The sequence below is a fragment of the Narcine bancroftii genome, chromosome 12 (assembly GCF_036971445.1).
Source record: "Narcine bancroftii isolate sNarBan1 chromosome 12, sNarBan1.hap1, whole genome shotgun sequence".
Lineage (NCBI taxonomy): Eukaryota > Metazoa > Chordata > Chondrichthyes > Torpediniformes > Narcinidae > Narcine > Narcine bancroftii.
The window spans coordinates 61,515,965-61,542,650 of record NC_091480.1 but is presented as its reverse complement, the minus strand read 5'-3'; the positions used below and the strand labels follow the sequence as shown (position 1 = coordinate 61,542,650).

General features: G+C 47.8%; 2 protein-coding genes across 5 annotated transcripts in view; one reads left to right on the top strand and one right to left on the bottom strand.

The window, feature by feature from the left end:
• mars1 (methionyl-tRNA synthetase 1) overlaps positions 1-8,341 on the bottom strand; it is a 32,847-nt gene extending 24,506 nt beyond the window's left edge. For all 3 annotated transcript variants that reach the window (XM_069906285.1, XM_069906286.1, XM_069906287.1), the window contains exons 1-2: positions 8,176-8,341; positions 7,824-7,914 (exon numbers count right to left, since the gene is read on the bottom strand). In XM_069906285.1, coding sequence (XP_069762386.1) covers positions 7,824-7,914; positions 8,176-8,284 — 200 coding nt within the window. In that variant the 5' untranslated portion in view covers positions 8,285-8,341. The remainder of the gene's footprint in view (positions 1-7,823; positions 7,915-8,175) is intronic.
• Positions 8,342-8,517: 176 nt separating this feature from the next.
• Positions 8,518-26,686, top strand: part of arhgap9 (Rho GTPase activating protein 9) — a 53,388-nt gene continuing 35,219 nt past the window's right edge. Inside the window, exons 1-5 of one of the 2 annotated variants that reach the window (XM_069906289.1) lie at positions 8,518-10,826; positions 15,249-15,393; positions 15,898-16,253; positions 20,928-21,145; positions 24,977-25,231. In XM_069906289.1, the coding sequence (XP_069762390.1) occupies positions 10,757-10,826; positions 15,249-15,393; positions 15,898-16,253; positions 20,928-21,145; positions 24,977-25,231 (1,044 nt within the window). In that variant the 5' untranslated portion in view covers positions 8,518-10,756. The remainder of the gene's footprint in view (positions 10,827-15,248; positions 15,394-15,897; positions 16,254-20,927; positions 21,146-24,976; positions 25,232-26,686) is intronic. The other variant, XM_069906288.1, reaches the window with a different exon arrangement.

Genomic DNA, 26,686 nt, shown 5'->3' with positions numbered 1-26,686 from the left:
AAATAGAAGAGGAAATAAGAGATCCAGCAGGGAGATATGTTATGATAAAATGTCAGATATATTCGGAGCTTTGGAATCTACTTAATATATATTCACCTAACGAAGAAGATCAAAAGTTTATGCAAGATATCTTTTTGAAGGTAGCTAATACGCAAGGGAACATACTAATAGGAGGGGATTTCAATCTGAATTTGGATCCAAATATGGATAAAACGGGGAAAAAAATTAACAGGAAGAACAAAGTAACCAAATTTATAATTAAATCAATGCAAGAAATGAAACTTGTGGACATATGGAGGAAACAAAACCCAAAAGAAAAGGAATACTCATACTACTCGACTAGACATAAAACATACTCAAGAATAGACCTATTTTTGTTATCAGCTAGTATGCAGGATAGAGTAAGAAAAACAGAATATAAAGCGAGAATGCTATCGGACCATTCACCCTTAATACTGACAGTAAAGCTAGAGGACATCCCTCCAAGAATGTATAGATGGAGATTAAACCCCACGCTACTAAAAAGACAGGATTTTAGAGAATTTATTGAAAAACAATTAAAAATGTACTTTGAAGTAAATACGGAATCAGTGGAAGATAAGTTTATACTATGGGACGCAATGAAAGCATTCATTAGAGGACAAATAATAAGTTATGCAACCAAGATGAAGAAGGACTATAATCAGGAAACAGAGCAGTTGGAAAGGGAAATAGTAAACATGGAAAAAAAATTAGCAATAAAGGAAGATACAACCAAAAGAAGAGAATTGGCGGATAAAAAAATAAAATATGAAACATTACAAACATATAAGGTGGAGAAGAATATAATGAAGACAAAACAGAAATATTATGAACTAGGTGAAAAAACACACAAAATCTTAGCATGGCAGCTTAAGACAGAGCAAACTAAGAAAATGGTATTGGCAACAAGGAAAAAAGACAAACAAATTACATATAATCCAAAAGAAATTAAGGAAAACTTCAGAGAATTCTATGAACAATTATACTGAACTGAAAACGAAGGGAAAGAAGGGAAAATAGATGAATTTTTGACTAAAATTGAACTACCAAAACTACAAATAGAGGAACAAAATAAATTAACAGAACCATTTGGAACAGTAGAAATACAAGAGATAATAAAAAAATTACCAAATAATAAGACACCAGGAGAGGATGGACTCCCAATAGAATTCTACAAAACATTTAAAGATCTATTAATACCGCCCCTCCTGGATGTAATCAACCAGACTGATGAGACACAAAACTTACCAGATTCATGTAAAACAGCAATAATTACAGTGATACTAAAACAAGGGAAAGATCCACTCTCACCAGCGTCATATACACCAATATCTCTGCTAAACACAGATTATAAGATAATAGCTAAACTATTAGCAAACAGATTAGCAGAACAGGTACCGAAAATGGTAAATTTAGACCAAACTGGATTTATCAAAAAAAGACGCACAACAGACAATATTTGTAAATTTATTAACTTAATTCATGCAGTAGAAGGGAATAAAGCACCTGCAGTAGCAGTTGCTTTAGACGCAGAGAAGGCCTTCGACAGAGTAGAATGGAATTACTTGTTCAAAGTATTGCAAAAATTCAGTTTACCGGAGAAGTATATTAATTGGATTAAAGCATTATATAAGGGACCGTTAGCGAAAGTGACAGTAAATGGACATGTATCAAAGCAATTTAACTTAAGCAGGTCAACGCGGCAGGGATGCCGACTATCACCATTATTGTTTGCGCTAGCTATAGAACCACTAGCAGAATCGATAAGAATAGATAATAATATAAAAGGAATAAAAATAAAAGACAGGGAATATAAAATCAGTCTATTTGCGGATGATGTGATAGTGTACTTAACAGAACCAGAACTATCAATAAAAGAACTATTTCAGAAATTGAAGGAATATGGAGAAGTGTCGGGATACAAGATAAACGTAAATAAAAGTGAAGCAATGCCTATGAATAACGCGGATTTCTAAAAATTTAAGAAGGAATCCCCATTCAGATAGCAAATGCAGGCAATAAGATACCTAGGTGTACAAATAAACAAAAATCTAGGCCAATTATATAAACTCAATAACAATCCACGAATGAAAAAATAACAGGACGATTTAGAGCATTGGAAAGAGCTACCACTAACACTGATAGGAAGGATAAACTGTATTAAAATGAACATTTTTCCAAGGATACTATACTTATTTCAGGCATTGCCAATACAACTGACAGAAAAATTCTTCAAAGAGTTAAAGAAAATAATAAGGAAATTTTTATGGAGAGGGGGGCAACCGAGGATAGCACTAGATAAATTAACAGAATGGTATAAACAAGGAGGCTTACAATTGCCAAACTTCAAAAATTATTATAGAGCCGCACAATTAAGGTACCTATCAGATTTTTATCAAACAAGGGAAAAACCAGACTGGACGAGATTAGAATTAGATAAAATAGGGGAAAAGATACCTGAACACATATTATATAAATGGGACGAAAAATTGGTACAACATAGAACTTCTCCAGTATTACACCATCTCCTCAATATATGGAAGAAGATTCATGTAGAAAGAAATAAAACAAATTATCAATTACCAAAACTAATATTGACGCAAAATAAGCTACTCCCTTTTACAATAGACAACCTTTCCTTTAGAAAATGGGAAAAAAAAGGGATTAAAAGAATAGAAAATTGTTTTTCAGGAAGTAGATTCTTATCCTTTGAACAAATGAGAGATAAGTACAATATAACTGGAGATACAGCGCTGGCATATTACCAACTGAGATCCTACTTGAAAGATAAATTAGGAAGCAATTTGAGTTTACCAGAGGGAAGTAACCTTGAATATGTGATTACAGATACAATGTTAATCAAAAGATTTATAACAAATATGTATATTAAACTGCAAGAAAAGGAGAATGAGGAAACAAATGGTAAAACTAAACAAAAATGGGAACAAGATTTAAATATAAAGATAAAAAAGGAAACATGGGAGAAATTATGTTCTGGAACGATGAGAAATACAATAAATACGAGGCTGCGTATGATACAATATAATTGGTTACACAGACTATACATTACACTGCAAAAGTTAAATAAATGGGACCCAACGGTATCTGATAGATGTTTTCGATGTAAAAAAGAAAGGGGAACAACAATTCATGCAATCTGGACATGTGAGAGAGTAGAAAAATTTTGGGATGATCTCAATCAGATATTAAATAAAATAACAGAAAACAATATACCAAAGAATCCAGAGATCTTTCTCCTAAGTAACATAAAAAATAAAGAATTTGGAATTGACTTGGAAGATGCACAAAAAAGATTTGTTAAGATAGCCCTAGCCGTAGCAAAAAAACGTATTATGTCAACCTGGAAATTGGAAGATAATTTGAAAATACAACAATGGTATTTAGAAATGAATAAATGTATTCCATTAGAAAAAATAACATATAGTTTAAGAAATAATATTGAAATATTCGAACAAGTATGGGAGCCTTACATTAAATACAATAGCGAAAACCTGCCGGGGACAAACATTACCTAAGTTGATGGAAGGAGAAGGAAAGAAAAGAATGGACTCTGTAGAATTTCTGGTGTATTTTTGTTGAATGACAACATTGTCTGACTGAATTAATGCAATCTAGATTGTATACCTAAAATGGATGAGAGGGGGGGGGGGGGTGGGGGGGGTGGCTTGGGAGGAGGGAGGGGGGGGAGAAAAAGTCACTGTAAATGTGTGAAAAAGAAAAAGTGTATATCATGGCTATTGTGATTTATGGTGTGAAAAATAAAAAAATTTAAAAAAAAAATATAGACCAATTTCGTTGCTAAATGTAGATTATAAAATAATAGCTAAAATATTAGCGAATAGATTGACTAAATTTTTACCAAAGTTGATTCATATTGATCAAACAGGTTTTATAAAGAATAGATATGCTTCAGATAACATTTTGCAAGTGATTAGTTTGATTAATAGATTTCGATCATTCAATGGTGATATCCTTAGATGCAGAAAAAGCATTTGATAAGAGTTGAATGGAATTTTTTGTTTAAAGTTTTGGAGAAATTTAAGTTTGGTCCTTCTTTTATTGGTTGGATTAGGGCTCTATATAGTAAACCAGTTGCTAGAGTATTGACGAATGGTTTGATTTCAGAATCTTTTAAGTTAACTCGATCAACTCGTCAAGGTTGTTCTTTATCACCAGCTTTGTTTGCGTTAGTGATTGAACCTTTAGCACAGTTGATAAGACAAAATACACAGATCCAAGATATGAAAGTTTTAGATGAGGAGTATAAAATTAATTTATTTGCTGATGATGTATTGGTGTATTTAACAAATCCAGCTCAGTCACTTTTGCACTTGAAGGAGTGTTTAATACAATATGGATGTCTTTCTGGCTATAAAGTTAACTGGGGAATAAAGTGAAATATTACCAGTAAGTGAAGGAGATTATTCAGTTTATAAGAATATTATTAATTTGAAGTGGACTGATCGAATTAAATATCTGGGTATAATTTTGAATGTTAATTATCAATCTTTATATAAATTAAATTATGCTCCATTAATGAAAAAGATCAAAACTGATTTGATTAAATGGAAAGATTTACCTATTAATTTAATGGGAAGGATAAATACAATTAAGATGAATATCTTTCCGTGTATACAATATCTGTTTCAATCTATTCCGTATTTACTTGATAAATTTTTTTTTTGAGATTTAAATAAAATGGTTAGGGAGTTTTTATGGAGGGGTAAATTTTCGAGAGTAGCTTTGAATAAATTAAATTGGAAATATGAGTTAGGGGGTTACGTTTACCACATTTTCAAAATTATTATGAGGCAGCCCAACTTAAATTTATTAGCTCATTGATGGATTTGGTACGGCCTCCAAGTTGGGCTAAAATTGAGATGGCAATTATTTCTGAATTTGAAATACATCAATTTTTGTTTAGGTGGAATATAAATTTGTTACAACAATATAATGTGCCTATACTAAAAAATTTAATGAAGTTATGGATAAAGAAAAATAAAATGATAGGTTCTAGGGGTAAATTATTGGCTTTGACTCCATTGTATAATAATCAACTTATTTCTTTTTCAATACATAATCAAAGTTTATTGCATTGGAGATTTAAAGGTGTGAAAAATTTGGGAGATTGTTTTAAAGAGGGTAAGTTTTTATCTTTTAATCAGATGAGGGAAGAGTTTGGTATTGATAAGAATTATTTCTTTATTATCAAATTCGATCTTTGGTAAAATGTATGTTTGGTAGAGATATGATTTTACCTAAAATGACTAAATTTGAGACTTTTCTTATGAAGGTACCAGAGAAGGGGTATATTTCATTTATATATCAAATATTACAGGATGGTATGGATAAAAAGGGTTGGGATAGATCTAAAATTAAATGGGAAGCAGATATTGGTTTTATTTCTTCTGAAGAGGATTGGTTAGATATCTGTTATGAGAGTGTAACTAGATTGATAAATGCACGTTATGCAATGATTAATTACAACTTTTTACATCAATTATATATGACACCTGAAAAATTTAAAAAATATGGTTTTAATGAATCAGATTTATGTTTTAGATGTGGTGATACGGTTGGAACTTTTTTTTCATGCTGTTTGGTCATGTATACATATACAATCTTTTTGGAAGAAAATTCAATCGATTTTAGAATATCTGTACAAGATTAAAATAGTTTTAGATCCAACAGTATTTTTAGCTTTATCCGTAGCGAAAAAATGTATTGCTAGTACGTGGAAAGATACAAATATGATTGATATTAATAGATGGCATAATGAGATGAAATATTGTTTAATAATGGGGGAAAAATACGTATGTTTCGCATGATAATTAATTTTTTATTAATAAGTGGCTGTTATACTCGGAATATTTACATTTCAATTTATATTGATTAGATTTTAATATGTATACTTAATTTTTTTAAATATTCTTTCTTTTTTATGGCTCTCCTTAGGAGAGTTGGCTGAAGGGGGGGGTTTCTTTTTTATATTATATTTAAAAAATGTTCATGTTTAATTGCTATATATGTCATATATTGTTTGTTTTTTGAACGAATAAATAAAGTTAAAAAAAAACAAGTTATCAGGCTCCTGAACCTCCCCGTACTCCCCTAACCACCGACTCCAGGAGCAGGGATGCCATGTTACAACTGTCCGTGACGTTGGGAAGACCACACTTGCGAGTATCGTTGTCAGTTCTGGGCACCCAGCTGTAGGAAGAATGTCACTGAGCTGGAAAGGGGGCAGGAAAGATTCACCAGGACATTCTTGGGACTGGAGGAGTGGAGTTACAGGGACAGGCTGGATAGACTGGGACTTTTCTCCCTGGAGTGGAGGAGGCTGAGGGGAACCTTATAGAACAAATGAGGGGCATGGATAAGGTAGATGCTCAGTCTTTTCCCCAGGGTCAGGGAGTCGAAAACTAGAGGGGAGAGAGTTAAAGGGGACCTGAGGGGCATCTTCTTCACACAGAGGGTGTGAGGAATGAGCTACCACAGGAAGTGGTAGATACAGGGACAACTACACCATTTAATTGGGGCAGTATGGTTGGTGTCGTAGTTGGCTCAACGCCTTTACAGCGATCGGGTCTGGGGTATTAAATCCCATGTTGTCTGTAAGGAATTTGTACTTTCTCCCTGTGTCTGCTCTGTTTTCCTCCCACTGTTCAAAATGTTCCGGGGGTGTAGGTTAATGGGGTGTAAATTAGGCGGCACAGGCTTGTGGGCCGAAATGGCCTGTTATGGGGCTGTACATCTACATTAAAAAAAGTTGACAGGTCTGTGGATAAGAAAGGTTTAGAGCAGTGGTTTTCAAATTGCCCACCAAACTCACATTGCACCTTGTAATCCCTGTGCCATCGGTGCTCTGTGATAAGTAAGGGATTGCTTACAGTGGGATGTAGGTGGGAAGGGAAGGTAGAAAACCACTGTTTTCATTGTCCCTTGTTATGTGCACCGTTTCATAACTCCAAAGGAAATGGGCCAATGACAATATTTTTCAAACAAAATATTTCAGAAACAATTGGATCTCGAGCACTCACATCCCACCCAAAGCAATCCCTTACTCATTGCAGAGCACCGATGGGATAGGGATCACTTCAGGTGGGATGTGAGTTTCTGGGGGCAGTTTGAAAACCAAGGAGGTGGACCGAACGCAGAGAAATGGAGCTACCTCAGGTACAGAACTGAGTAGGCATGAAAGAGTTGGGCTGAAGGGCCTGTTTAAGTGCTGCAGATCTAATAACCATAAGATAAAAAAAGATTTATTATGATAGCCCTAGCTGTAGCAAAAACATGTATTATGTCAACCTGGAAATTAGAAGACAACTTGAGAATACAACAATGGTACATAGAAATAAATAAATGTATTCCATTAGAAAAAATAACATATAATTTAAGAAATAACATCACAATATTCGAACAAATATGGGAACCATACATGAAATACAATAGAGAAATCCTACCACGGACTTTCACCACCTAAAATGACAGAAGGAGAAGACAACGAAATGAACTGACTCAGTGTATAAAAGTAAAAGACAAAAATTTCTTGTTTATTTTTATTAAGTGACGACATTGTTTAATGGGTTTAATGTATCTTATAGATTGAACTTCAAATAAATGGGAAGGGGGAGAGGGAGGGAGGGGGTAAAAGTGGAGAAAATTACACTGTATATATTCAAGAGAAAAATGTCTGTATGTATTTTGGTCAGTATGGTTTAGAGTGTGAAAATTTTTTTTTAAATTTTAAAAAACCCATGAGATAATCCCCTTTCACTCACTGACAGATGGTGTTGGTTGAAAAGATGAAGTCCCCATTTGGGAGCTGTAGAGCAGGAAGCCGAGTCTGCGAAAGATATGGCACCACCCGGTCTGAGTGGAAATAAAACATTGGGGATGGGGAATCAGCCATTTTAGGAGGATAGATTACACCCCCACCATCTCTCCCCACCCTCACTCTCATCTCTGAAACCTCCATTACTCCAGCAGCTGCCTCTCTCCTTCCCTTCCCCTCTCTCCGATCACCCACCCTCCGTCCCCTACCTTCCCTTTTCCCCTCTCCCCACCCCCCGTCCCCTCCCCTCCCCACTCTTCTCCCCTCTCCCCGTCCCCTTCCACCCCCCCGGCCCTCACCGTGGGGGCCGACGAGCCGCTGCTCGGGCCTGACCCCCGTCAGCTGCGCGGCCGCCTCCACTTTGAGGTTGCCGGGGTGCCCGGCGGTCAGAAAAAGTCTAGGCACCATGACTGCGGCTGATGTAAGGGAACAGCTCACACCACGGGCGGGCGGGGCAGTCGGTCGGGGGTTACGTCACTTCCTGCCTCCCCAGTACAAGCCGGAACTTGTGGTTCAATGATCTAAATTACATCTACCAGGATACACAGCGGCCCAGCGGCGACCGGGGGAGGGGGGAGGGGGTGATGAGGTGTCGACGGAGGGGAGGGGTATGATGAGGTGAAGACGGGGTCGACGGACGGGAGGGGGTGTGATGTTTCAAGTTCAGATTTATTGTCTGAGTACATACGTGACATCACGTCTAACCATGAGATTTTTTTTCCTGCAGGAGAGGCAGAATTTCTACTTTTGTAAAAAGTGTACTCGGGGAAAAAAAATGTCTAGAAAAGAGAGAAATGTGAACGATCTGACTGTGCAAATACCTCACATAAATTTTGAGTTATAAATAATGAGAAAAGGTAGAATCCTTATGTGAGACCCTGATGGAGTGTGTTGATGGTGGAGGGGCAGCAACTCTTCCTGATGGCAGCTGATAAACAGCATCTCCTGGGTGGAAGCGCCTCTCCTTCCTCGGGAGTTTGCAGAGGTTCGGTGTGACAGCAGCAACTTTGGCACATGTCTCCAGCAATGTCGTGGAAAATGTGCTGACTGGCTGCGTCGCGGCCTGGTTTGATGGCAGCAAAATCCCTGAGTGGAAAACCCTGCAAAAGGTAGTGGACACAGCCCAGTTCATCACAGCCAAAGCCCTCCCCACTGTCAAGAAAACCTACATGGAACACTGCCGTCGGAGAGCAGCAGCAATCATCAAGGATCCACCCCACCCAGTATATGTGCAGAGACTGCAGCACTGGTGGTGAAGACAGGGAGACGCTCTGAATCGGTGGACTGAACCATCTTCAAACTTGAATGAACATGTCACAGCTGCCACCGACCTCATCAGGACCTCTGTGGATGGGCGAGTGCCCTTGCGCGCATTCCATGAGCACCCTAACCGAAAGCTGTGGGTGAATCAAAGGCACAGCCTGTTGATGGCTTTTAAGACTAGTGATCCAGATCTCTACAGAAAGTCCAGGAATGACCTACAGAAGGCTATATTTTATCACAAAAGAGGCAATTCTGAGGGAAGTGAGAAACAATCCCAGCTATGTAAGGGATTACAGGCCATTACATCCTTCAAGGCGAATCCTCATATAAATGGTTGTTACTTTCACGATGAATTTTGCTCATGACAATAGATTCTGATACTTCAATCCCCAATGAGCTGAAGACCCTTTCTGCTCGCTTTGAAAGGAGAATTCACTGATAACCAGTGAGAATCCCTGCAAAGGCTGGGGGCCTTGTGATTTCTGTCTCTGAGGGCGATGTCAGAACATCATTCAAGAGGGTGAACCCTCGCCTGACAGCGAACCTGGCAGGGGACTGAAATTCTGCGCCAACCCAAGCTGGAGTGTTCATGGACATTTTCAACCTCTCACTGCTGCAGTTGGAGGTTCCCACCTGCTTCAAAAGGGCATCAGTCATCCCGGTGCCCATGAACAGAGTGAGATACCCCAATGACTATTGGCCAGTACCACTCACATCTACTTCGAGAGGCTAGTCACGGGCAGAATTAACACGTACCTAAGCAAAGATCCAGACCCACTGCAATTAATCGTCACAACGCTCCACACCAAATGCAATCTTGCTTCCTCTTCACTCAGCCCTGGATCTCTGAGACTAGAGCAACAGGGCTGCTTTTCATCAACGACAGCTCTCCCTTCATCACCATCATCCCTTCAGTGCTGGTCAACAAGCTCCAAACCCTGGGCCTCTGCACCCACCTCAGCAACTTGATCCTTGACTTCCTCAGAACCACGGTCAGAACAAATCGGAAACAGCGTCTCCTCCTCACTGACGATCAAGGATGTGTGCTTAGCCCACTGCTCCACACCCATGACTGTGTGGCCAGGCATGATTCAAATGTCATTATTTGCCGCTGACACCACGGTCGTCGGCAGAATCACAGACGCCAACGAGGAACCGTACAGGAGGGAGGTGGATCAGCTAGTTGAGTGGTATCACACCAACAACCTTGCGCTCAACGTTAGCAAAAACAAGGAGCTGATCGTTGTCTTCAAGAAGGGGGAAGTCAGGAGAACACGAACTAGTCCCCGTTAAGAGATCAGCAGTGGAAAGATTCAAAATCTCCAAGGATCTATCCTGGAGCCTCCACATCGATGCAATCACAAAGAAGGCTCGCCAGCGGCTAGACTTTGTGTCAGTACATCACTGAAGACTCTCGTAAACTTCTACAGGTGGACCGTGGAGAGCATTCTAACTCATCGCATCACTGTCTGGTACGGAGGTACCAACGCACAGGTCAGGAAAAGGCTCCAGAGGGTTGTGAACTGCCATCGTGGACATCCAGAAGAGGCGGAATCTCAAGAAAGCAGCCTCTCTCTTCAAGGACCCCCATCACCCAGGCCACACCCTCTTCAAGGAATGAGACAGAAGCATGAAATCTCAGAATTCAGACAGTGCTGGCTGGGGGAGGAATCCAGACCAACAAAAGGTGAAAATTGGATATGATAAGGGGAGAGGCGAGAATTTACCATGTCTATGCAAAACAAGATAGGGAAAAGGGAGAGACAGAGCTGGGGGAAGGAGACGGGGTAAGAAGTGAAGTGGGGGGGGGGGGGTTTAACGAAAGCCAGAGAAGCCAATGTTAATCCCATCCGGTTGGAGGGTGCCTGGGCAGAAGGTGGGGGGGCTGTTCCTCCAATTTGCGGGTGGTCTCAGCCTGGCAGTGCACGAGACCATGGACAGACATGTTGGCAAGGGAATTGAAATGGGCGGCCACTGGGAGATCCCCACTATGGCGGCGGCCAGAGCCGAGGTGCTCAGCACAGCGAGCAGAGCTGAGCCTGTCAATCATGTGCGGCGGGAGCTGGGCCTGGGATAGAGGGTGCAGCTGAACCTGTCGATCATCTACCATCTTCATCCTGCTGCCATGGGGGTGGGGGGGGGGAGGTACAGGAGCCTGAAGACGAGCACTCAGCGGCACAAGGACAGCTTCTTCCCCTCCACCGTCAGATTCCTGAATGATCAATGAACCACAGACATTGCCTGACTTTGTCTTTTTCTTGCACTATTTTTATTTATTTAGTAAGATGGTTTATATCAATAGTTGCACTGTGATGGTGCCGCAAATGGTCACAACAGTAAATTCTGATTCTGAGGACAGATGAATCAATATTCACATTGGTAGCTAAGTGCAAGAAATAAGAGTTGATTCAGTTGGGCTAAAAACGCTGACTGAAATGCTGGAGGAACCCAGCCCGTCTCGCAGCGTCCATAGGAGACAAAGATGTATCGCCAACGTTTCGAACAAAATCTTCCTTGAAGAAGTGCTCAGGCCTGAAACATAGGGACTGGGGTTTGAATCCCACGCTGTCCGTAAGGAGTTTGTATGTTCTCCCTGTGTCTGTGTGGCTTTTCCCCAGGGGCTCCGGTATCCTCCCACCCTTCAAAATGTTCTAGGGGGGGGGGTGTAGATGTAATTGGGCGGCACGGACTCGTGGGCTGACGGGTCCTGTTACCATGCTGTAGGTCTAAATGAAAACAAATTCAGACTGTCCACCCTATCACTGCCTCTTGTCATGTTATTTGGCCCTTTTGCACTCCCCTTTTAAAGACTGAGATTAACCGCCTTTTAACCGCTTCACTTAACTGTGTGAAAGCGACAAACATGGGATGGAGGGGGCGTCATTTTCACCCTGCTACTTACCCGCCAAGGTAGGAGGTATCAGAACTGATGCGTTCTGCATCGGCACCAGTGTGAAAGGGATACCTGCCTTCCCAGGACACTGTAACGCTGCAGGTCCCACCTCCTTTTCCACCGGGTCCCTGTAAAAGGTCGTACTGACCCAACTTTTCTTGGACAGTGTGAATGACTAAGCTGTCTTTCATTAAATGGGATCACTGTGCTCTATCAGGCTCCCCTCAGCCTCCAACGCTCCAGAGAAACAAACCCCTCTCCCTGTGACCCATCCCCTCCAATCCAGGCCACATCCTGGGGAACCTCTCCTGTCTCCTTTCCAAAGCCTCCACGTCCTTACTGTGATGGGGTGACCAGAACTGCACACAGTGTTCCAAGTGCAGCCAAAATATGTCAAGTACACATATATGACAATAAACTCAAAGGGAACTGCACGTTGATCAGAACCTTGAGCATTGGCAACCACAGTGAGGAAGCGATCATCATGGAACAAAGCAGGGATTCCCTCTCTGCAGGTGCTTGGACAAACTCCTTAGGTTTTCAAGGCTGAACCTAATTCAGCAGGACACTGGCACCAATAAGGTGGAGATTTATCTGTAAACGTTGAATTTCCAAGTTGGCTCAGGGGCTGAATGGCCTCCACCTATCCCTTTTCTTATCATCCTCTAACCTGCATCACATATTTCTGCGGGGGGAGGGGGGGTGTGGACTTGGATATTGGCACCCCAGGAAATAGGGATCAACAGTGAGGATTGAGTCCTGGCCTAACCCATCACTGGACCCAACACAGGAAAAACAAGGTCTGTGCTCACGGTCAGGTAGGGACACCTCAATCCAGGTAAAACCACTCCAAACAGCGGCATCTGTCTCAAATGTTTCACATTTCTCCCTCACTGTCTCCCTCCTTCCCCATCTGCCTCCCCTCTCCCTCCCTATCTCTCACCACCTCTCCTCCTTCCCTATCTCTCTCCACTTCTCCTTCCCTCCCTACCTGTCTGCCTACCCCTCTCCCTCCCTATCTGCCCGCCCCTTCCTCCCCCTCTCCCACCTTCCCTATCTGCCCGCCCCATCCCTCCCTCCCTATCTCTGCTCCCTCCTTCCCTCTCTGCCTTCCCTCCCTCCCCTCCCCATCTGCCCCTTTCCTCCCTCCCCATCTGCCCCTTTCCTCCCTCCCCATCTGCCTGCCCCTTTCCTCCCTCCCTCCTTCTCTATCTGCCCGCCCCTCTCCTTCCTTCCCTATCTGCCTGCCTACCCCTCTCCCTATCTGCCTGCCCATTCCCTCCCTATATGCGTGCCCCTTCCCCCTCTCCCTCCCTGCTCCCTCCTCCCTATCTGCTCGTCCCTTTCCTCCCTCCCTGCTCCTTCCTCCTTCCCTATCTGCCTGCCTTTCTTTCATTTTGTCGATAAGATCTACACCAACTTCCTCTCGAAACCAGCCTGCATGTGTTCACAGTTTGTATATTTTAAACAAACTTTTCACGTCCAGAAGGACCTCCCAACAAATAACATACATCAGATCTTCTCACAGTTGAGACAGTTTGCTCAATGATTCCACACTGAATCAGCGTTTTATTTTGGCTGTGTCCCCCTTCAAGCCAGGAGCCCGAGTTTGGTATTTTTAAAACTTTAACCAAACCTCTCATTACCTTTCTCAAATTCAGTTCAGGGACAGACAACATGAGTGGGCAGAGCAACAGAGGGCAGACAATTCAAATATTTGAATCCAGCCTGCTTCGCCATTCTGGCCACTCAGCCCATCAAGCCTGCTCCCCCATTCTAGCCACTCGGCCCGTCGAGCCTGCTCCCTCATTCAGTGAGATCTCATCTGATCTGACACTGGATTGTGCTACCCTTCTCCATCACCCTTAATTGCCCAACTGTTCAAAAACTCTCTCTCTCTCCCTCCCTGTGTCTACAATACATTTAATGAGGCAGCCCCCACTGTTTCCTTGGGCAAAGAATCCCACAGATTCCCCACTCTCTGGGAGAAGCAGATCCTCCTCATCTCCGCCCTGAATCTACTCCCAGAGAATCCCACAGATTCCCCACTCTCTGCGAAGCAGATCCTCCTCATCTCCGTCCTGAATCTACTCCCCTGAACCTTGAGGCTCCGTCCGCTCGTTCTAGTCTCACCACCCCATGGAAACAACCTCCTGCTTCCATTTGATCTGTTCCCTTCATCGTTTTATGGCTCTAGACCCCCCCCCCCCTCATCCTTCTGAGTACAGTCCCAGTCGACTCCTCATAGGCTCACCCCCTCATCTCTGGGCCAACCTGATGAGCCCTCTTTGCACCACCTCCAAACCCAGTCTATCCTTTCTCCAGTGAGGAGTACAGACCGTACGCAGTACTCCATGTGCGGCCTCACCAGGACCCTGTCCAGCTGCAGCAGAACCTCCCTGCTCTGAAATCCAATCCCTCCAGCAATGAAGGTCATCGTCCCATTTGCCTTCCTGCTGCACCTGCCAACCAACCTTTGGCGATTAACACACAAACCCTTCCCTCTGCCAGCCACACGCTGCCATCATTTACCATGGGAATAATCCACACTCTGTCATCATTTACTGCGGGAATAATCTGCACATTTCGTCGTTTACCGTGGGAATAATCCGCATGCTGCCATCATTTACCGCAGGAATAATCTGCACGCTGCCATCGTTTGCCGTGGGAACAATAGTCGGATGTTCGACTTGTCTTTCTGGAGTGGATCCCCTCACATTTACCAAGAGTGTTTTCCATCTGCCAGATCCTTGCCCACTCACTGAACACATCTGCATCTTTTCCCCAGGGTCGGGGTGTTTCAACCGAGAGAGCACAAGTTTAAGGGGAGAGATTTAAAGGGGACCTGAGGGGCACCTTCTTCACACAGAGGGTGGTGGGTGTGTGGAACGAGCTGCCACAGGAAGTGGTGGAGTTGGGGGGACAAACACCCCGTGTAACATACATTTGGACAGGTCTGTGGATGGGAAAGGTTCGGAGGGAGATGGGCCAGACGTAGGGAAAGGGGACCAGCTCAGGTAGGGGACTGGGTCAGCAGGGAGGAGTTGAGCCGAAAGGCCATTTTCTGTGTTTATAGAACTGTGTGAGTGAATGGACCCAGGCTGGGAAGGGGCAGGGTGGAAGAGGGAGAGGGAGCGAAGCTGAAGGATAACGTGGGGGAACCTGCAGCTCAGTGAGGCACCCTCGGGTGTAACTTGCATTTCCTGTCTTCTGCAGCGTATCTGCTTCACCTCCTCACACAACAGCAGTGCGACGGAAGGAAGCAGCTCGACCCCAGGAAGAGAAGGCTGCTCCACATCGAGGACCAGGGACTGCTATCCCACCATCCCAGGCTGAGGAAGGTGCTACACCACAGCAGAGGGTGAGCAGGTCACAGCACAGATGGAAGGGTGTCCTGGGGATGATTAGAGTCTGATGTGGGAAGGGCTCACACCTGTGCAGTCGGACAATCGGCCCAGCATCTGTGGGGGCTGTCACAGGGTGAGAGGGGAAGGGTGAGGGATGGAGGGAGGGGCAGAGTGGGCGCAGGAGGGGAGGGGCAGGATGGGAGGGGTGCGAGCAGGGGGGATGGTGAGGGAGGGGGATCGTGAGGAGGGAGGGAAGGGCGGTCAGGAGGGCAGCAGTGAGGATGGGACAGTGAGGAGGTACAGTGAAGAGGGGAGTGAGGAGGGGCAATGAAGAGAGGGGTGGTGAGGAGGGAGGGATGGATGGTGAGGAGGGGGGCGGTGAGGCAGGGATGGTGAGGAGAGTGGGGGCAGTGAGGAAGAAACAGTGTGGAGGGGACAGTGAGGAGAGGGACAGTGATGAAGGGGACCACTGCGGTTACCCACACACTAGCTACCCTTTGCTGTGTTCCCTGTGCCAGGGAGTGGACCTTTCTGGTCCCAGCTGGTGGAAGGCAGCAGGTCCACAGCCTCCCGGAGATGTTCAGGAGCCGCTCGGGGCAGGCGTGCCGAGGTCCAGTGTTGCTAGAAGCCTGTTACTACTACCAGTACATTGCCAGCAATGGCAGGCTGGTCCGCATCACCCAGGGTGACCGCTTTGAGCTCCTCCACCGCTCCAACCAGGACTGGTGGCAGGTCCGCCGCCAAGGGCAGCCCAAGAAGGAAAGACCTATCTTCGTGCCAGCTGCCTATGTGGTGGAGCTGCCGGAAATTTCCACGGCAGCCAAGAGGGGTAGCCTACCCGGAAGGCTGTGGCAAGGTAGTGCAGTCTGGACAGGTATGGTTCCCCTTCCATTCTCTCCCTCTCCCCTTGTCCCTGCCCCCTCTCCCCCCACTCTCTCCTACTTTCCCCTGATCACCCCCTCTCTACTCTCACTCCTTCCCCCACCCATAACCACTTCTCACTCCATCTCTCCCTCCCCACCCTCTCTCCTTCACATGTGTTGGGCACTATCAGTTGCTCCAATAATTGCAATGACAAAGACTTGAGAGGAACAGAAGACTTGAGCTGGCCCAGATCCAACTAGGGAAGTGCAAAGAAGGCAAAGGTGGCCCAACCTTTATGGCCTGAGTCCCAGGGGAGAAGTCCAGGTAAGAGTGTCATCAGGAGTTGGGCCAGCCCGAGCCAATTAGCATATACAATCCATACCATTACATCTTTCCCTCTTCCCTCTATCTCCCTCCCCTTCTCTCCCCTCTCTCTCCCAATCCCTTGCTCCTTCCACCTCTCTCCCTTTCTCTCTCTGCTTCCCCTCTCTCCCCATTGCCCCTTTATTTCCACTTTCCACCCCTCTCTCCCTCTCACCCCTCGATCTCTCGTTCCTTCCCATCTCCCTCTCCTTCCCTGTCTCTCTCCCCCTTCTCCTGCTGTCTCCCACTCCCTTGCTCCCTACTCGCTCCCCCTTTCTCTCCCACTCTCTTGCTCCCTCCCTTCCTCTCTCCCCCATCACTTGCTCAATACTCTCCCCTTCCCCTCTCTCCCTCCCTCTCCCCTTTTCCCTCTCTTCCACTCTCTTGCTCCCTCCTCTCTCCCCTTCCCCCTCTCTCCCCATCCCTTGCTCCCTCCTCTCTCTCCCTCTCAATCTCTGCTTCCCCTCTCTCCCCATTGTCCCTTTCTCTCCCTCTCCACCCCACCCCCTCCATCTCTCTCTCCCTCCCTTCCCCATCTCTCTCTCTCTCTCCCCTTTTTCAATATTTTGATTAATTTTGTCAAGTAAATGTTACATAGGTACATGATAAGAAAGTAAAAATCATGCCCACGTTACATTGAAAAGCAAAAACCTGAAGAGAACTCTGTACTAATTGCCAACGCTCTCTTCAGAGACACCAGCAAAACATCAACGTCCACGATCTAATGATAAAAGGGAAGCGAAAAACCAAAAGCGAACAAAACTTGACAAATGTTTAAAATAATTGAGAAAAGATCCCCGGAATGAAACAAAGTTCAGTCGTGGAACATCTCGCCCAGAGGTTCTCAACCTTTTTCTTCCCACTCTCATCCCACTTTGAGTGATCCCGAGGTCATCGGTGCTCTGGAATTATTAAGGGGCTGCTTAAAGTGGGATGTGGGTGGGAAGGGTGAGAACCACCAATCTAATGTTTTCTAAAGTCAGACGCGCCATCATATCGAACACCCATTGAGTGTGAGTGGGAGGGACAGCATCTTCCCACTTCATTAATATGGTGTTTCTGGCGATACAGGAGGCAAGGGAACGATATGGGATGGTGAAGCCATCCATATCAGACCCGTTGGCCCACCTATTCCAGAATCCCCTTTCACACATGCCAGTGATCCCAGGAATAAAGCGCCAATTGGCCTTTAAAGTGGCAAGTTTGAAAGCAAAATCTACCCAACGCCGGCGTCACCTCACGCCGGGGATCGCCAGCCTCGACACCTAGTACAGACACCAGATTTGACACCTAGTACGGACACTTGGGATCGTGGATGCCGGGGATCGCAGGCCTCGACACCTAGTACAGTGGCCGGGAATCGCCAAATTCGACACCTAGTATGGAAGCAAGTGTGAAACCATTCAGTGTCCCAGTTAGGAGAGGTCTAGTGTGAAAAGGACTAGAGAGAGCGACATAAGGATTTGGAGTTAGTGTAATATTAAGAAGTAAAGACAAGGTACAAAATAGCCTTTCCCAAAAACTGGTAGAAAGATGTAACCAGAACATCTGATACCATGAATCTTCTTCAATTGTATAGTTATCATATTTAGAGGAGAGATTAGAATAGAATTTGGCCAGTTGGACATTGGAATAGTGGGCCCAGTGTACGACTGTAAACTGAAATAATGAGTGTCTGGCACAAAGAGAGGATGAATTCTTTCATTTCAGAATAGAGACCCACGTCGTTTCGGAAAATGGCTGTTGGAATTCTTGTTCCCATTGTTTTTTAAATTCTGTCCCGGGAACAATCCAGAGATCTTAAAAATAGTTGATAAATCTCTCCTATCATATCAGGTTCCAAATCTTGAGGGGGCCTCAAAATTAAATAATCGCAGAAGCTCCTAACCTGGAAATAACGAACAAAGTGATGGTGAGGTATAAATTTAATGTATAATTGTTCAAAAGAAGCAAGATTTTAGTCAATTAAAAAATCTAGAAAAGATTGGATACCCACATTTGACAATTGACGGTAACCAATATCTCTCTATCCCTCCCCCCCTCTCTCCATTCTCTCTTTCTTCCCCTTTCCTCTCTTCCCTTCCCCTCTCTCACATCTCTCCCTCTCTCTCAACCCTCTTTATCCCACCTCACTCTCTCTCCCTCCCCCTTTGTCTCTCCACTCATCCTGCCATCCTTTGCCCATTTCTCTCTACATCCACCTCTCTCCCCTTCACTCTCTCCCTCACCCCTTCTCTCTACCTCTTGCCCCTCTCTCTCCTCCCCTCGCAGCCGCTCTCTCTATCCTCTCTTGCTCTCCACCCTCTCCCAACTTTTCTATCTCCCTCCCACCCCTTCTGACTCTTCACCTCACCCTCCCCTCTCTCTCCTTCCCCTCGGTCTATCCTCCCCCACTCTCTCTCCCTTTCCACTTTCCCCCTCTTAGTTCCCCTCTCTCCCCATCCCTCCCTCCCTCCCTCACCTACCCTTTCTCTTTCCCTCCACCTGAACTCTCCATTCCCATCTCCTCTCCTTTCCACCCTCCCACCCTACCTACCCCCTCTCCCTCCCTTTTTCTCTGTCCCTCCACGCTCTCTGTCCCACCCTACCCCCTCTCTCTCTCACCTTTCCCTCCATCTCTCCACCTCCCCCTCACTCTCTCCCTCCCCCCTCTCCTTTCTCATTTTCCCACCTTCCCCACCTTTCTCTGTTCCTCCCTCCCTCTCTCACTTCCCTATCTCTCTCTCCCTCCACCTTTCCTCTCTCCCTTCACCTTTCCTCTCTCCCCCACTCTCTCCCATCCTCCCCGTTGCTATCATATCCGTTGTTTCTGTTCCTCCCCCTCTCCCCATTCTCTCCTCCTCTCGATACTTCCCCATCTGTTCCCTTTCCCTCTCTCCCTCCCCATGTCTCCCTGCACTCTCTCTCCCCTCCACACTCTCTCTCCCCCTCTCCTTCTCCCTCCCACCCAATACTCTCTCACTCCCCTCTTATTTCTCTCTTCCTCACCCTCTCGCTTTCTATCTCACTCTCTCCCTCTCCTCTCCCTCCACATTCTCACTACCCGCATTCTCTCCCCATTTCCTCAGCTCTCTCCCTCCTCCACACCTCCCCTCTCCCTCTTTCCCTCCCACCCTATACTCTCTCACTCCCCTCTTAACTCTCTCCCTCACCCTCTAGCTTTCTATCTCTCTTCTCACTCTCTCCCTCCCCCCTCTTCTCCACTCCCACCCTTTTTCCTCCTTACCGTCTTTCCCTCCTCCCTTATCTGTCCATCTCTGAGCCTCTCTATCCCTCTCCCCTCCCCTTTCCCTCCATTCACCTCAATCCCTCTTCCTCCTTTCCCTCTCCCTCTCCCTCCACCAGCAAGGTGGCCAAGGATTGTCCCTCTGTGATCCTCCATCCTTTCTCCTGAGTGTATCCCCATGGGGAGGGGTTCGGACAGAGGAGAGTCCAACAGAGGAGAACCAGAACTGGAGGAGGTCACCCAGAAATACGGCAGAGAATTCAGGAGAAGCTCCTTTCTCTAGGAGCAGGGGGAATGTAGATTTCCCTACACTCCTCCTTGTACAGGGAGGTGTTGGAGCTGAGGGAGGGGGGTGAGGACCATGGTGGGAGCAGGAGAGGAACGGAGGAGCCTCACTGAGAGAGTGAAACAGGAGGATAGATACAAACTGGGTCTTCTGGGACTGAATGGTCTCTGTGACCTATCTCTGAGCTTTGGGAGGTGAAGAAAATGTTTGACACCCTTGCCTCCATGGGTCAGGGCACTGAGTCCAGGAGCAGGGACGTCCCGTTACAACTAACTGTCCAGGATGTTGGGGAGACCACACTTGGAGTATTATGCACAGTTCTATGCACCCAGCTGGAGGAAGGAAGTCACTGAGCTGGAAAGGGGGCAGGAAAGATTCACCAGGATGTTCCTGGGACTGGAGGGTTGGAGTTACAGGGAGAGGCTGGATAGGCTGGGACTTTTCTCCCTGGAGTGAAGGAGGCTGAGGGGGGAATGTTATAAAACTATGAGGGGCATGGGTGGTCACAGTCTTTTACCCAGGGTTGGGGAGTCTAAAACTAGAAGGACACAGGTTTAAGGGGAGAGATTTAAAGGGGACCTGAGGGGCACCTTCTTCACACAGAGGGTGGTAGGTGTGTGGAACAAGCTGGAAGTGGTAGAGGTGGGGACGATTACACTGTTTAACAGACATTTGGACAGGTCTGTGGATGGGAAAGGTGTAGAGGGAGAAATGCTGGGACTAGCTCAGGCAGGGGACTGGGCCAACAGGAATGTGATGGGCTGAATGGCCTGGTTCTGTGCTGTAATTCTGATTTTGTTCACTTGCAGGTGCCTCTCCCGTCCAAGGGAATGAGGACAACTTCCCCGGCCAGTTCAGAACCCTTGAAGGCCAACCGGCCAGTGGCTCTGAAGAGGCTGGGGTGTCCAGGCCTCTATTCCTACCTCCAAATCCCCACCCGCTCTTCGTGGGCAATGTGTCTGCCCTCGTGCAGTCCTGGCCACCCAAGAAGCAAGGGGGGACAGAGGGCAAGGCCATCCTCCCAGGGGTGAGTTGGGGCAGCTGGCCCGTGTGGGGAGTGTGTCTGGACAGGGAGGGTTACATATGGGAGACATATCGATGGTGCATGTGAAACGCTGAGAGATTTTTCTCATATCCACAGGTACAAGGTCACAGGCACCAAATTCCCACTTTTTTTATGTCATTCGTATTAAAATTGCACTTTGTATCTGCTGCCCCTTTCCCTTGGTATGTGGTGACGTATCACAGCTGATTAACCTGCCTGCTCATCATTGGAACATGGCAGGAAACCAGGGAAGCCTGGGGAGGAAAATGTCTCCACCGCTCTAGGAATACTGCTATAGTCTGATGAAGCCAAAAGTGGGACTCGAGCCACCCCCTCCCTGGGGTCTCCTTTCCTCCACGTCCCACGACAGGTTTATGGGCAGAAGTACACTGGCCAAGGGTGTAGCCGAGTGGTAAAATCGGCAGGGAGGTGGTGGGAATGTGGGGGGAGTGCACACATCAGTAACGACGAGGTGTGCCCAAGGGGGGTCTGTGTCCAAGCTCTACGACTGACTGGAGCTGGGGCTTGTTGTGGTCCAGCTGAGGATGTGTCAGGGTGGGAACGGAATGGAGAATTTCCATGGCCAACAACGGAGGGCTCAGGGGCAGGTCTCCTAAATGCTCCTGTCCTTCGTTGGCCGTGAATCAGGGTGGCCTGCTGGCCGGACGGTGTGGACAAGCCATGTCTCCATCTCATGGAGGGCCATGTCCCTTTGCAAACCGTCAGGCTGAGACAGGTCCTTTCACCCTAGTCTTAGCGTGGATGTGCCCCTCCCACCTCTCTCCTCCCTGCTCTGCCCCTCCATCCTCTCTTGCCCCCTCCCTCCCCTTCTAAACTATTCCTATCACAGATCCGTCAAAATGTACAACATAGAACATTACAGCCCAGTAAAGGCCCTTCAGCCCTCAATGTTGTGCTGACCAATATACTCCTACCAAAAAGAACTAAAGCCTCCTTACCCTGTAACCCATGTGCCTGTCAAAGAGTCTCTTAAATACCCCTATTGTACCAGCCTCCACCATCACCCCTGGCAAGGCATTCCAGACACCCACAACTCACTGTATAAACTTCCCTCCCTTCACTTTGTACAAACGTACTCTGGCGTTTGCTGCTCCTGCCCTGGGAAACAGGCGGTGGTTTTCTACCTGATCTATGCCTCTCATCATCTTGTAGAACCTCTATTGTTGTCTACTATCTCTTATATGGTCCACGCTTCAACCACTCCCCGTGGCAACTCGTCCAACACACCCACCACCCTCTTTGTGAAGGTGCCCCTCAGGTCCCCTTTAAATCTCTCCTAGATAGAGTCTGGCTCCTTGAGAGTGGTTAGAGTCACACTCACCCAGACACATGGGGAGTGTTCCCTCACACCTGTTGATGGGGGAAAGATAATGTGGTGGATGTGAAGTGCATGGACTAACCCCACCCAGACACGTGGAGAGTGTTCCTTCACACCCCTGACCTGTCGATGGGGGAAGGATAATGTGGTGGATGTGGAGTACATGAACTAACTCCACCCAGGCATGTGGGGAGTATTCCCTCACTCCCCTGACCTGTAGATGGGGGAAGGATAATGTGTCATATGTGGAGTGCATGGACTAACTCCACCCAGGCACATGGGGAGTGTTCCCTCACACCCCTAACCTGTAGATTTGGAATCAGCCTTGGGTGTCAGAAGGTGAGTCATTCACTGTAGGATTATGAGGGAGCACTGCGAGAAAGATGGCGAGGAGCGAGTGCCACGGGATGGGCGGCGTGGAGGGAGCAATGTGGGTAGAAGGGAGCACTGTAGGAGTTGTGGTGAGGAAGTGGTGCTGAGGGAGGGGGTGGGTGAGGAGGGGGCACTGAGGGAGGGGAGAGGAGGGAGACTGGGAGGGGGTGAGGAGAGAGACTGTGGGGGGGGTGAGGAGGGAGACTGTAGGAGGGGGGTGAGGAGGGGTCATTCTGGTGAGTGGACAGAGATGAGGGAGGGACAGAGAGGAGGGAGTGTTCTGGTGAGGGGACGGAGAGGAGGCAGGTCTGGAGCACACCCCTTTGCATCCAATCCCAGTTCTGCCACAATGTAAGATGAAGGTGAGAGCGGCTGGGTTCTAGCCGCCATTGACTCCTGCAGTTGTACAGAGCTGCTTTTGATGCGAAGCTTCCTGCCTGTGCCCAGCCTAGCTCACACCAACCCCCCCCCCCCCCCCCCCCACCGCACTGTGTGTGTGCGCACACTCCACAAGCTCGGAGCACAGGAAGAAGATTGGTTTGAAGGTGGAAGTGAGTGTGTCAGTTGGTTAGATTCGATGAATTGCTCTCTGCCCTGCACAGTGAAGCAGTCTCCCGATATTTGAGAGCTTGGGATGAGTGAGGGGCTTGCTTCACTCCTCGACCCAGCAGCATCCCAACCTGGAAGCTGGGATGGCAACTTCCTCCACACGAAAAGTGTCTTTGGTGTCATGGGTAAGGAAGACTCGGCCATTTCTTCACCCTACTCTCTCTTATCTTTTGCCCACCACTGCGCACCTGATCTATCTCGAGCAAGCTCCTCCCCTCTCCCTTCCTCCAACACCAACCCTCCTCCGTTCAACCCAACCCCTCCCCGGTCCCACAACACCTTCTACAGGTGCCCGTTGAGAGCAGGACTCGCTGGGTGGATCACAGCGCGGGACGGGAGCTGATCTGCTCAAGGTCAGGAGAAGCTGCAGAAGGTGGTGAATGGAGCTCCGAACAGCACGTAAACCCCCCTCCCATCCACGGACTCCACCTACATCTCCCACTGCCCAGGAAAGGCAACCGACATCCCCCACTGCCCAGGAAAAGCAGCCAACATCCTGAAGGACCTATCACACCCCGGACATTCCCTTCTCCTTCACACTCCAACCCCCTTCCCTGTCCATCCCCAAAACACCCCACCCCCACACCACTCCCTCTCACACCCCACCCCCACACCACTCCCTCTCACACCCCACCCCTTCCTCCTCACACTCCCCCATACCCTACCCCCTCCCTCTCATCCTCACACTCCACTCCCTTCCCCTCACACCAACCTCCTCCCCCTCACACCCCACAAAACACCCCTCCCCCTGTCCGTCCCCAAAACACTCCTCCCCTCCCTCTGTCTATCCCCAAAACACTCCTCCCCTCCCTCTGTCTATCCCCAAAACATCCCTCTCCCATCCCCCTGACACCCCACCCCCTCCCTCTGTCTATCCCCCTCACCTTCCCCCTGTCTATCCCCCTCACCTTCCCCCTGTCTATCCCCCTCACCTTCCCCCTGTCTATCCCCCTCACACCCCTCCCCTTCCCCCTGTCCATCCCCAAAACACCCCTCTCCCACCCCCGTCCATCCCCCTCGCACCCCTCCCCTTGGTCCGTCCCCCTCGCACCCCTCCCCTTGGTCCGTCCCCCTCGCACCCCTCCCCTCGATCCGTCCCCCTCGCACCCCTCCCCTCGATCCGTCCCCCTTGCACCCCTCCCCTCGGTCTGTCACAGCCCGAAACACAAACACCATGTTCCAATTTCCGGTGACCCCAGCCCCACCGGTCCACACTTCTCTCTCCCACCCTCCGCCCTGAGCACCTCTTCGGCCACACCTTATTTCCTCTTCCACCTTTCGTCTGGGTGAAGTGTCCCGACGTGAAACTTAACCGACTCTCTCTCTCTCTCTCTCCACGGATACTGCCTGACGCATGGGGTTTGTCCAGCGTCTGTGCTTTTTCTCGAGAGTGCATGTGTGTCGCGCGTTACAGCCAGCACAGCACATCCCTGAGGTACCTGGTGTCCCAGTGCAGCAGGAATCTCATGTCTGATCTCCCCATCCCTCTCCAGGACACCAACATTGCTCTGGAACGTCAGTCCCCGCCGGATTCAGCCAACCCTACTTCCCCAGTGTACAGCAATCTGCAGGAGCTGAAGTCGGGGAGCACGGCTCCACCAAGCCCAACGGCACCACCAGTCCAGGTCCTCGATCTCTGGGAGCGCCACCTTGACCCAGCTTCTGGCAGAAGTTTCTACATCAACTCCATTACCAAAGAAACAACCTGGAAACCCCCACGCCAGACCAAGCACCGGGCAGTATTGAGGGTAGGGGTGGTCACCTGGGGCTGCAGGGGGTGGGGGGGAAGGCAAGCTCATGGCAGGAGGGGCGGTGAGGAGGGAGGGGACGTTGAAGGAGGTTGGATGGTGAAGGGGAGTGGGAATTATGGTAAACTGCTGAACCATGCAATAAAGAGCCACCAGGCCAGGCGCCCCCACCCGTCTCCTGGCCGATCAGGAGACTTTGGCCAAACGACAGAACATTTCACCTCCCAAAAGGAGGAAGTAAAGTTCAGAAATAATCCCTCCTCGACTATTTCTGCTTGGTGGTTTGAGGAAGCAGATGGTTGGGGAGAGCCCGGATACATCCCTCAACCAGCTGCACATACGCTCGTGAGATTGGGTACAGGCAGCGATCTCACCCAAACCCACTCGACATCCTGAGGGTGAGTGGCACTGGTTCACCCCAGGGTGTGAGGGAGGGCACTGGGTCACGGTGAACGGGCTTGATGGAATGGGAGTTCCTGCTCCCTCCCCCTCCTTTCCCCCCTCGCCCCTCCCTCCTCGTCTACACCTCCCCCTCCCTACTTGCCTTCCCCTCCTTCCTCGGCTCCTCAATCTCCACGTCTCCCTTCCATCCTTGTCTCCCCCTCCCTCCTCGCCTCCCGCTCACCAGCCCTCCCCCCTCACCCCATCTTTTTTTTAAACAAAAGTGTATTCAAGCTACAACTCGATAAAACTCCACAAATGAGAGGGAGCCACACTCACTACATTGGTGGGATTGGTGATGAGGGATCGCCAATCCCTCCCCGTCGTTACGAACCATTATTAGACAGATGTAATAAACTACACACTGATTACATTTACAAAGTCAAGACACGTTGTTACCCACCATTGCCGGAACTCGCCCTCGGCTACCATCTGCTCCCACTCTAACGACACTCAGGGCCGAAACTAACCCCTACTTTTTCCAAGGTGGTTGACTGAGTGATTACGAGAAATCACTTTAATGCAACATGACACACTATTTACACGTTCACGTCTCCATCCAGAACACCCTCGAGCCCCTGTGCACCCCCCCACCCGACCCCCCACCCGTACCTGTGGAGACAATGTACATCTTTCTCCAGGGACACGCGGGCACGGACGTGACCCCGAAAGATGGGCAGGCAGTCAGGCCTCATCGAATCCTCCACTGTTTTGACCTGTGAATTGACCAGCTCGGCCTGGTCCACCAACCACCCGACAAGGAGATCGTCCGAGATCCCAAAGGCCCCTTTTGTTTAATATACAGACAAACGACAACGTCCCAAACACAAAGCTCACCTTGACCTACAACAACAACCAAACATCAGCGTAACGATGCCTCTCTATTGGCATCAAATTAAAACACGGTTTTCATCATCAACCGCGATCCGCTGGGGAGCCCACCGTTCCCTGAACTCAGGCACCCACACGGGCCTGGACGTAACCCCGAAGGACGGGTGGGCAGGCAGTCGGCTC